This window comes from Brachycentrus maculatus, unplaced genomic scaffold (assembly GCF_059751285.1).
Source record: "Brachycentrus maculatus isolate JH-2025_06_01 unplaced genomic scaffold, ASM5975128v1 h1tg000263l, whole genome shotgun sequence".
NCBI lineage: Eukaryota > Metazoa > Arthropoda > Insecta > Trichoptera > Brachycentridae > Brachycentrus > Brachycentrus maculatus.
The window spans coordinates 1,360,798-1,373,567 of record NW_028281014.1 but is presented as its reverse complement, the minus strand read 5'-3'; the positions used below and the strand labels follow the sequence as shown (position 1 = coordinate 1,373,567).

The 12,770-nt window shown below is 30.6% G+C and overlaps 1 protein-coding gene across 3 annotated transcripts in view; it reads right to left on the bottom strand.

Moving 5' to 3' along the window:
• LOC148305716 (dual specificity calcium/calmodulin-dependent 3',5'-cyclic nucleotide phosphodiesterase 1A-like) overlaps positions 1-12,770 on the bottom strand; it is a 356,882-nt gene that overhangs the window by 11,624 nt on the left and 332,488 nt on the right. For all 3 annotated transcript variants that reach the window (XM_088266283.1, XM_088266281.1, XM_088266282.1), the window contains exons 9-10: positions 7,356-7,496; positions 2,550-2,719 (exon numbers count right to left, since the gene is read on the bottom strand). In XM_088266283.1, coding sequence (XP_088122409.1) covers positions 2,550-2,719; positions 7,356-7,496 — 311 coding nt within the window. The remainder of the gene's footprint in view (positions 1-2,549; positions 2,720-7,355; positions 7,497-12,770) is intronic.

Here is a 12,770-nt window from a genome sequence, read left to right as displayed (position 1 = left end):
ATATATATACATATATATATATATATATATATATATATATATATATATATATATATATATATATATATATATATATATATATATATATATATATATATATATTTATATATATATATATATATATATATATATATATATATATATATATATATATATATATATATATATATATATTATATTATATATATATATTTATATATATATATATATATATATATATATAATATATATATATATATATATATATATATATATATATATATATATATATATATATATATTATATATATATATATATATATATATATATATATTATATATATATATATATATATATATATATATATATATATATATATATATATATATATATATATATATATATATATATATATATATATATATATATATATATATATATATATATATATTATATATATATATATATATATATATATATATATATATATATATATATATATATATATATAAATATATGTATATAAACATTTTTTGCGGAGACCCACCAAGCCACCTCACGTGGCTTGTCGGTGAAGTTCTTTTTTTATATAGGTACTTAAAAATCTATTTTTAACATAAAATACACAAAAAAACGGAAAACTAATAACTAATTATACAACTTATAAAACAATTAACTTTTGGTCGTTACCCATTCGTTCATTTTGTCTTTGCTATGGGTGATGGGTTTCACCTATGGGTGATGTTTAAAAAAAGTTGATTGTGTGAATTTACTTTTCGTAAACGATCAAATTTGGTCACAGTTAAATCGAAATAATAATAATAAAATAATAAAACCCTTATCCACACCCCAATGGTGCATAGGGCACTGTGTCATATAAACGCAGTGTTATCTTGATCGTTTACACATGAAGGAAAGGTGATCAGCCCTCCGCTTCAGGTACCAGTCCATGGTAATATTGAATAAATTTGCAGTGAGAAAATCACTTATATTTATTTTACCCCCCTTCGGGAATCGTACCCGGGACCTCCAGAACGGTAGCCGACCGTGCTGACCATTACACTACGGAGGCGGACATAAAATATAATGGCGGACATAAGGTATAATAAATCGAAATATGTTTACCATAATACTTTCTTTTTCAAAATTGCTCGTTATTATACCTCACCCTGTACGCTATGTCTTCAAAAATTATCTTTCTAGAATGGGATACGAGGTATGGAGAGGCAGATACTTATTAAAAGCGTTGGTTTTAAGACTTTTCAAGCCGCCCATGCCACCCCCTTTTCTCGAAAGAGCTTTTTAATGAAAGCTATTTAGATTTCAAAGCTCTCTCCGATACGTAATAGTCCACTCGACCCACGTTCAAATTGTACACTGTTTATCTATTATCAGTTAGGCATGGTAGTTGAAATCTTACTGATGTTTTTTTTAAAGCTTCAAGACCAAAGAAAACACCTGATGGATGCTTTTCTACACCTACTGATTTCCCTTTACCATTCATTACCCAGTGAAAATATTAATTATTATTTTTTTAAATAAAATTAAATAACTTTGTTTTAACCACTTTATTATTATTATGAGTACACTTTAACCTACCGGTTTCGACAAGAACCTTGTCATCATCAGGGTTTATTAAATTCTAAAACATTAAAAACATTAAAATGCTCATTAAAATAATAAAAACAACATTTAGGATTTTTTACGGAGTTTTTTGGTAACGGAATGTAATTAATTATGAGTATTTTAATGTTTTACAATTTAATAAACCCCGATGATGACAAGGTTCTTGTCAAGACCGGTAGGTTAGGTTACTAATAATAAAAAAGTAGTTAAAATGAAGTTGTTAAATTTTATAAAGTTTATACCCTAGACTGGTCCCAAAAGCGCAGGAGTGATCACATTACCTTCATGTAAGTAACGATAGAGATAACACTGCGTCAATACGATGTAGTGCCCTATGCGCCGTTGGGTGTGGATAAGGGTTAGAAAACATTTGACGTAATTATTTTTTTTGAAAACACTGTTTTTGTTTTGAAAAAATAAGTTTTTCTTCAAAATAAATACATGAAAAAAAATGATTAAAAATATCAATATGTGTTCTTAAAAATACATTTTTTTAAATCGTGTGCAGAGACGACGCCGACGACCGGTTACTAGTGCTGCAGACCGCATACTGATTGCAAGTTCCCCTTAATGGAAACTCAAGGAAGAAAAAATCTTGTGGGTCCAAGTTGTCCAGCACTGTAGCTAAACACGCTAAGGGCGCTTGTCCACTACCCGGAATTCCGTGTAATTTTACTGTGCAGCACGTCAGTTTGCGTTTTGGCTTGGCTTGGATTGGCTTGTGCTTTTGTCCATCTTTCTTCAGATCAGAGCTCTTGATCGGTGCGTGAACACGTTGCGCGTAAATTCGATCACGCTAAACTGTCGTATTCGCTTTCATTTTTCAAAACCGGACTGCCGGACGGTCAAATTCAGGGTAGTGGACAATCGCCCTATTACACCATGGAAACGTCAAATGTTACCAATATTGGGCCTCAAGTAAAAACGTTACAGAATATCATACCTGAATGACGCACTGATGTGATGGTTTTCTAAAACAGCTCTGTCGTTATAAAGGAGAGCTGTATCCGAGCCGGACATGACGTGGAAGTTATTAGTGGTTCCAGTGTGCTCGAAGTCGTGGATGATGGCCGCCACAAGCGTTGCGAATATCTCCAAATCTGTCAACCAATTCTGAAAACAAATCATCGACAGTGCTTCAAAAGGGTTGTGAGCATGTTCATTGAGATTTAAACCATTTTCTTCGACCATTTCACAGACATCGACGTTGATTTGTGAGAATGTAACCCTATTTTGGGCAGTCCGAAACAGCTCGGCTGTCCAAATTCAAAACACAGTAAGGGACATTTTTTTGTGTTACGTTTTTTTTGCATTTTTGAAGTCCAAAAATGCAAGAAAAACGTACTGCAAAAAAATGTCCCTTACTGTGTTTTATTAAGTTGGGACAGCCGAGCTAGTCTGTACTCCTGTCCACTCGTGTACAGGGTGTTTTTTTAAGAGCTTGAGAACTTTAATAATACACGAAAGAAATACTTTTGGAATATATTTTTTTAAATATTACAATCTGGTACATAATTTTATATATATATTTATTTATTAATATAAACACACATATATATATATATATATATATATATATATACATATATATATATATATATATATATATATATATATATATATATATATATATATATATATATATATATATATATATATATATATATATATATATATATATATATATATATATATATATATATATATATATATATATATATATATATATATATATATAATATATATATATATATATTCATGATAAAAATAACATAAGGAACCTTAACAATTATTTTTTTACTGCAGTCTATTTAATTAAAAAAAAATTAAAATATGATAGGGTCCACTTAATAATGAAACTTTAAAAGTGTAATAATAATAGCCTAAAGTTATTTTTAAAGGGACTAAATTATAAAGAGAAAAGGGAAATATAAAAAAATCCAACAAAAGAAGTTTTTCAAGGAAAGGTTAGCCAACTTTGTTCTTTGTAATGAATAAACTGAAAATTCTGAAAATATTATTCCTCGTTCTCTGAAAATTCTATTGCTCGAAAAATCTTTTTGCATTTCAGTAGTAAGGTCTGTATATTGTTCTATAATACTTCCCTTTAAAGACGTTCCTTTGATTAATACAAAGGTGTTTAAAGTAATTACGGTTATATACATAAATAAATAAAAATATAATGTGAAAATGATATTTAATGTAAAATTTCACCGCATTCAGAAAAATATCATTAAGAAAAATTATTTCATTAATATATTCCCAGTAAATGCCCAGACTTCCATATTCTTCTTCATCTTTGATGAGATGTCAAAAAATAATATGAAAATAACTCCTGTAATTGGAGATAATCCAGATTTTGTGAACAAGTATTTGGACACACTCAAAATGTTGTAAATAAATTATCTGGTCAAATTATAAGCTTAATAATAAAAATGAAAATGGTATTTTCTGGCGTTTCTCATGTGTGTGATTATAATCCAGGATTCGGATCTCACATACTAATATAAGAGTTTCTGCTTAATAAAAAGATTCTTTACATCTCACCAATAGATGTCTCTAGTGAAGTTCTAGTGATTCAAGAACAAGGTTTCTAAATTGGTTCATTTATATAGAACTTCCAAGAATTTGAGTAGTGTGGTTGTCAACAATGGGTAGAATTGGTGAATGTTACACGTGTGTCAAGTGATCACTTAAACCAGCCTATGACGGTCGTCAGCCCCGTAAATGCCCAGACTTCCATATTCTTCTTCATCTTTGATGAGATGTCAAAAAATAATATTCCAAATATGCGTTAACGAGTCTGGGCTTGTCTACTTAGGAGTTATTTATAATATATTGATATCTCAAGATGAAGAATAATATAAAACTGGGTATAGCGATGTATTTACTGGGTATACGACCTGTCAAAGGCTGGTTTAAGTAAAAACTTTATGCACCTGTAAAAATAACCATTCTCTTCGTGATTGACAATCACACTTCTTTAAAAATACAACTTCCTGAATTCGAGTAGTGCGGTTGTCAATTATGTTACACGTGTATAAAATAATCACTCAAACCAGCCTATGCAAAGTCGTAAGCCCTGTAAATACTCATACTTTCTTATTTTTCTTCATCTGTGTTATTTTATGGATTCAATTAAAATGATTCTATAATATTACTAGAAAGTAAAACGAAATGCCAAAGTATCTTTTTACTTAATTGTTTGGATTGCAAAACAATATACTAAAATGTCTTCAATTGTGTCATTTTATAACATTTTTTATAGTTTTAGATGACAATATACACATATATTTGTAGATATACATATGACAAATATGAATGTTTATAAAACATGTTATTAACACATGAAAATTTAAGGGTCATCATATATTAAAATTGAAAAATTAGTTAATGATGTCAAAATTGTATAAAGTTAAAATGATAATTTACTGCAGGTACTAAAAAACGTGTGTCAGAAATGAAGAGTCTAAGGAGCTAATCTGGCAAGAGTCTATGAGATAGCATAAGGGACACCAGGATAAGAGAATCAAGAGGGTTGGTTTTAGGCGGGGAAGACAACGAAGAAGACAATGGTATGCGCATGTGAGGAGAATGGAACTATCCAGACTTTCCCTACATTGCACTGCACGGCCAACCCCAAGGTCTGTTAATCCATCCCTTTGGTGATCTGCCCGGGAGAATCACGAGGGATGGTTTTAGGTGGGGAAGACAACGAAGAAGACAATGGTATGCGCATGTGAGGAGAATGGAACCATCCAGACTTTCCCTACATTGCACGGCACGGCCAACCCCAAGGTCTGTTAATCCATCCCTTTGGTGATCTGCCCGGGAGGCGTCTCCCGGGCAGATCACCAAAGAGATGGATTGACAGCTTGGAATCAACATCGCAGAAGGACAATACCTCTTAAAAACAGACCACAAGACCTACACCAAACCTCTGTAAACGTCTTTGCACTGTTTCTTGTCTGTCTGCTGTGCTGGTCGGGGTTGTGGGCGTCTGTGTACCGGTTAACGCCGAATCGGATCTAGCTGACTAATTGAACTAAACACTAATCCCTTTCACTGCCTACACTGGGGTGCTTCTAGAAAATTTGGTGATGGACTTACAATCTTTTATTTATTTAGATTGGCAGTGACAGGTATATTGAAAGCTCTCAAATGTAAATTCACAGTAAAATCGGGATACAATTTCATATCGTTTCACATTTTCAATAAATTTCGTAACTTGGTTTTTAAAAAAATTGCTTTGCAAGAGCAGATCTGTTAGGAAGCCTAGATGCTTCTGTATCAGATCTGGGCATGCGGTGGGACAGCTTTCAATATATAAGGCCTACACCAAGAAAGAAGAAAATTTACTTTGTAAAAAAAACATAAAAAAATAAATCTGTCTTAATAAATGAAAACATGGTTATTTTTTGCGTTGACATTTCATAGAAGGTCCTATTTTTGGATTTGTTTTTGTCAATATCTCAGTAATACCTAATTACTAATTACTGGATAGTTTTTGTTATTTTATATGTTTAAAGTGCGATGGTCATGATTAAATTTAGAAATGGAATAAGAGAGGATGTAGGATAAGTAACTAAGGATTTAGTCGTCTTTTTTGAATAAAAGTATGATGAATAAAGGATAACCGTTAAGAAATATCGGATTTCAATAATAAGAATTTCAATTTGCAAATATCATCCCGACTCTATTCAATTTCTTAGACCTCGGAGAATACTTCGTGCTATTTCAATTTCAGCAGCCATTGTACGAGTATGACAACCATTCACCAATATAATAATATTATAAAATTATATTTATCAAATATAAGGTTTAAAAATCTATATTTAAACATTTAAATGACATTAATTTCGAATAAAGCAAAATGTTGACACTACTTTGTGTTGGATTTGTATAATGAGCTAGTATTTTATGAAAATTTACAAAACGAGATAGAATCAGAAATACCAGGATAAATGACATATCGCTCACTCCTTTCAAGAACGTCATAAATCAAAAAACTTGATTTTTCAGGAGTACGTTTTTGATGTTTTAAAATATAAAACAATGTATTAAAAATAAATATCAAGCCACTTATTGAACTTTTTACTCTGCAACAGATCTTTTTAGGTTCTCCATTTGAAAAATATTTAGTTTATTTAAAAAAAAAACAATTAAACAATACCTTTTCCTCAAAATGCAAAAACAACACATTCTGGCCTGTAGCGGGTAAATATAAAGTTTAAAATATGTCGCGTTTGCTGGGATATAGTACATTTTCTGGGCATTCCGAAAACATGCACAACTGAAAACGGACGATTTTTGATTTATGACGTTCTTGAAAGGAGTGAGCGATATGTGAGATCAATGATGTTGTTAGGAGTTGGAATAATCCACAGGCGTGAGGAGTTACATGAACGTGGAAGAGGCGAAAATCGTTTGCAAAGACAGATTAATGTAGCGTTCTATTCTCTCTTCCTACCTCTGCGGCGAAGTGGCGTGATGGTTAGTTAGTAAGTAATATGTAAAACTAAGGTGGAACAAATGCGAAGAATAGGAAGAATAAGGATTTTATGGTAGCGGAACTTCAGAAGCTGGATGGGTTTTGAAGTGGAGCAACTGTTTCATGTCGTTAGCGATTCTTCTTCTCTTATTCTTCTTCAGTCCATTTCCGGACGAAGGTCTCCTCCATCTGTCTCCACGTCGACGGTTGGCGATTAGAAGTTATAAATCTTAGAGAAGAAAAAGAAGATTGACATACCATAAGTCCAGTTTGGCAAAGCATGTAGTGAACGGTTTGAGCAACGTCTGCCGCGTGGAGATTGTTGTGATAAGGATTCCTGTGGCGACAATATCCTTCCTCTATCCTTGTTAAGAAGGTCTCCAGAGTTGAGGGAGGCACCTGGTAAAAATTGGGCAAACCAAAGATTTAGTAAAATCTTACTTTACTAATATAGCGCACTTATAAATATGGTGGTCTAATGTTTACCATATTCATATGTGGACTATATTAGTCCACCAGGCAATTAAATGTAGTAATCAATAGTATTACCAAAGTATAATTATACTTTACTTAAGTGCACACATAAATATAGTGGTCTAATATGGTCCACCATATTTATATGTGGACTATATTAGTCCACCAGGTGATTAAATATAGTAATCAATAGTATTACTATAGTATAATTCTACTGTACACACATAAAGTACACACATAAAGTACACACATAAATATGGTGATCTAATGTCCACCATATTTATATGTGGACTATATTAGTCCACCAGGCAATTAAATGTAGTAATCAATAGTATTACCAAAGTATAATTATACTTTACTTAAGTGCACACATAAATATAGTGGTCTAATATGGTCCACCATATTTATATGTGGACTATATTAGTCCACCAGGTGATTAAATATAGTAATCAATAGTATTACTATAGTATAATTCTACTGTACACACATAAAGTACACACATAAAGTACACACATAAATATGGTGATCTAATGTCCACCATATTTATATGTGGACTATATTAGTCCACCAGGTGATTAATATAGCAATCAATAGTATTACTATAGTATAATTCTACTGTAGTTAAGTACACACATAAATATGGTGATCTAATGTCCACCATATTTATATGTGGACTATATAAGTCCACCAGGCAATTAAATATAGTAATCAATAGTATTATTAAAGTATAATTATACTTTACTTAAGTACACACATAAATATAGTGGTCTAATATAGTCCACCATATTTATATGTGCACTATATTAGTCCACCAGGTGATTAAATATAGTAATCAATAGTATTACTACAGTATAATTCTATTTACTTAAGTACACACAAAAATATGGTGGTCTAATATAGTCCACCATATTTATATGTGGACCATATTAGTCCACCAGGTGATTAATATAGCAATCAATAGTATGACTGTAGTATAATTCTGCTGTACTAATATAGTCCACAAATAAATATGGTGGTCTAATATAGTCCACCGTATTTATATTTGGACTCTATTAGTCCACTAGGTGGTAAAATATAGTTGTCATACAAAAGAAATGTAAATAAAACGTAAAGTTGGCAGAGTAAAAATCATTCGAATGTAGTATTAAAAAAATACACCCAAATGAAAATTGTTAAACATCATTTAAACATAAATATATGCAGTGATAACTAGTTTTATGTGTGTTAGGTGTGTCAACTTGAGATGAAACATCTTTCGTTCTTTATATGAAGGAATGTGTGTCGAACTTATACTCGTATGTGTAAGTATCGTAATATATTTTCCAGGTTGTAATGACAAGAGAATACAAGATTTTGTCATTATTTTATTTATCTATTTCCGTAGTCTGTAAATCCGGATATCAGTCGGAAAGAACAGAATTTGCCGATGGCTATCCACTTATCCGTTGTAACTCTAGAATTTATTCAAAAGAGAAATTTTATTTTCTACTTACAAATATTTATTATCGATACCGCTAGGTATATTTAAAAACGCCAGGGAGAAAACTGAAGTTCAGAAAGGCATATTGAAAATAAAAATTTCCTCCAACTTAGAATGGAGATTATTACCCAGGTTAGCCATGCGATGCAATAAAAAATTAATATGAAGTATCCCACCCTTGCGTGTAATGTCTTGTCCCTATATTTTCCTATATTGTCATCGTTTTATATTTATTCACCATTAATTAATGCCGCTAATAAAAACTGACAACACCGGATATTTTCCACGAGGAATCAATTTGACAAATGTGCTTTTATACAGAAAACCATTAAATTTTATGCCATTATGACATTTTATGCACAGTAAAGACCGGTAACTTGCATATTACTGTACTTGTAAAACCAGCGTAGTGGGAAGAGGCTATAAAAGGAATGCGTAAATATAATAACATCAAAATGGGAAGATAAAATAGGAACGAGGAGACAATTTGATATGATTCTCAAATGAGATGTAATTTTATTGTATGATTAATCATAATAATTATCTTGTTCGAGATAAACAAATGATGTCTAATTTTTTTTAAGTGTACAAATGCATTAGTTACATATCGCTTACTGCTTTCAATAACGTCATAAATCAAAAAACTTGATTTTTCAGGAGATCGTTTTTAAAGTTTAAAAATATAATGAAATGTATTAAAAATAAATATCAAGCCACATATTGAACTTTTTAATATGCATCAAATCTTTTAAGGTAAAACCTGAATGTTTTTTCCCCATTTGAAAAATACTTTGTATATTTAAAAATAATTAAACAATACCTTTTCTTAAAAATGCAAAAAACACCACTCGCTGCCCTGTAGCGGGTAAATATTAAGTTAAAAATATGCCGCTTTTGCTGGGATATAGTACATTTTTTGGGCATTCCGAAAACATGCACAACTGAAAATTGATTTTTGATATATGACGTTCTTGAAAGGACTGAGTGATATATAAATTATGTATGACGTTATTGAAAGGAGTGAGTGATGTATCATTAAATATTCTTTAAACATTTACTCGTAGATGTGAAAAGGAGAAAATTATTTGAAAAAAAATTATATCTACATTTCGGAATCAAAATATGTATTATACTGACATGTTTCAGGAGCAGGAAATGATTTTCAAAACCAATTATTATTTTGGCCGTCTCTGTAGTGTAATGGTCAGCACGCTCGGCTACCGTTCTGGAGGTCCCGGGTACGATTCCCATGGGGGGTAAAATAAATATGAGTGATTTTTTCACTGTAATATTTATTCAATATTACCCTTGACTGGTACCTGAAGCGGAGGGCTGATCACCTTTCCTTCATGTGTAAAACGATCAAGATAACACTGCGTTTATATGACGCAGTGCCCTATGCACCATTGGGGTGCGGATAAGGGTTTTATTATTATTATTAATTTTTTTTGTAATACATTAAAGAATTGTAATATATTATAATATTACCCTATTTAGTTTCGCGTTAAGACGTATCTACCGTATTATAATATTTTTAACTCGTTTTTGGTTAGGAGCCTAAAAATAATTTAGGGCGTTTTCTTTGTTCAAATAACCACCGCGTAATTTTACATGCCAATAGTCTAGTTGTTGACAAAAATCAATTATGAAGCTAAAAAACAATTTTGATATTTGGTTCGAAAAAAATCGGAACAAACAAAAAAATCACTTTTCACGTTTCATTCACATTTTACGAAAAGGAGTATATCAAATACATTATTATCATTTATTGGATATAAGTTTTAATAAAAATACAAAAATAGATGCCAGCCAAGGGTTTAAGTTAGTCCAAAATTGTGCAGCTGTATTATATGAAAGACAAACTGATGTTTCTCCAAATAAACTACAGGGTGAGTTTTCAAGTCAAATAGCGTAGTATGAAAATATGCTTAAATCGATTGCAAACCTTCCCCAAGGGTTTCAGTGCCCAAAATCAAAATAATAATTCCGGCTTTCGTAAATCAGCAGTTTGCTTTATATCGTAGTATTACATTTGTAATTCAAGTAAATATTGCGTAATGCATCGGATAATTGGTTTATATTTTGTAATACTATTTGCGATTCCCCGAAATTTAATATGAATTAATTGTTCGGTCATTTAATATTCGAGTTGTGATTGAAACGATGTTAAATATTGTACATTGAATTTTATATCATAATCGAGAGTTTAAATGAATAAATAAACGAATAATTATCATTGTTTGAAAATTCATAATCATTGATGTTTACATCTGGTTTATAAAGAACTATATCGCTCACTCCTTTCAAGAACGTCATAAATCAAAAATCGTCAATTTTCAGTTGTGCATGTTTTCGGAACCCCCAAAAAATGTACTATATCTCAGAAAAAGAGCCATATTTTTAACTTAATATTTCCCCGCTACAGGGTAGAAAATGTTGTTTTTGCATTTTGAAGAAAAGGTATTGTTTTAATTATTTTTTTAAATATACTAAATATTTTTCGAATGAAGAAAATACCTTCAGGTTTTACCTAGAAAGATCTGTTGCACAGTAAAAAGTTTAAAAAGTGGCTTGATATTTATTTTTAATACATTGTGTTATATTTTTAAACTTTAAAAACGTTCTCCTGAAAAATCAAGTATTTTGATTTATGACGTTCTTGAAAGGAGTGAGCGATATGTACTCTTTAACTCCATTAGTTAATTATATTGGTATTTTAAACATAGGTAAAACATAATAAACCATGGTCTACATAGATTACAATTTTAATGGCGTAAATTCTTAGAAAATTTCATTCCACATAAAAATAAATATAAAGTTAGTGGTATCTCATATATACGAGTAACGATAAGCAAGTGACATGAAAACTAACATTTTTCTTTGATCATATTTGTAAAGACTAGGGTTGCCATTAAAAACCCTGGAAAGCTAACGTGGAATCTCTTAATCAATTTAATTTTTGTTTACATATTAAAATATTAATCCAAAATATTAGGTTAATTACGATATTCAAACGTAATACTGAAATTTGTGATAATATGAAGATATTTTTGAAAACCTATTAAATATTTGACGTACGATATTAAGTCAATTGAATTTTTTTATTGATATTTTAACAAATACAAAGAAGAATATGGTCTGGGTGTTCACAGGGATTACGACCTGTTAAAAGCTGAATAAAGTGATCATTTTATACACGTGTAATGTTCACTATTCTACTCATGACTGACGACCACGATACCCAAACTGCGGTTTCCAAGTTATATTTCGCCTTCAATTGAAATGATCTGACGTGTACTACTTCTTTGGCGACATCTACAATACAATATTTTTTACAAAATTTTTATACAATATTTTGAACGTGGTTTGAGTTTATTTAACAATGATGGTTAAGAACGCTGTCAGGTATCACTGAAATTGAGAAAATAATTTTATAAAACGTTATATTACCAATTGATTAAAATTTCCATTATTATTTACTCAAGTCCTTTTGATCTAATTTAAAATTTCACCCTCATAATCCTTTTTAAACACGGCAGCAGCTCTCAAAGAAATTCTTAATGCTACTTAATTTTTATATTACAAATAGGGTGATGCCTCGCATAACAAACGCTGCGCACAGCGAACGTTTTGTTCGTCCATTACGCGACTCTTACAACGAACCTCGCTTCTCACAACGGACTGTATCGTATTTCATCATGTCTCTTGATCATTCCAAG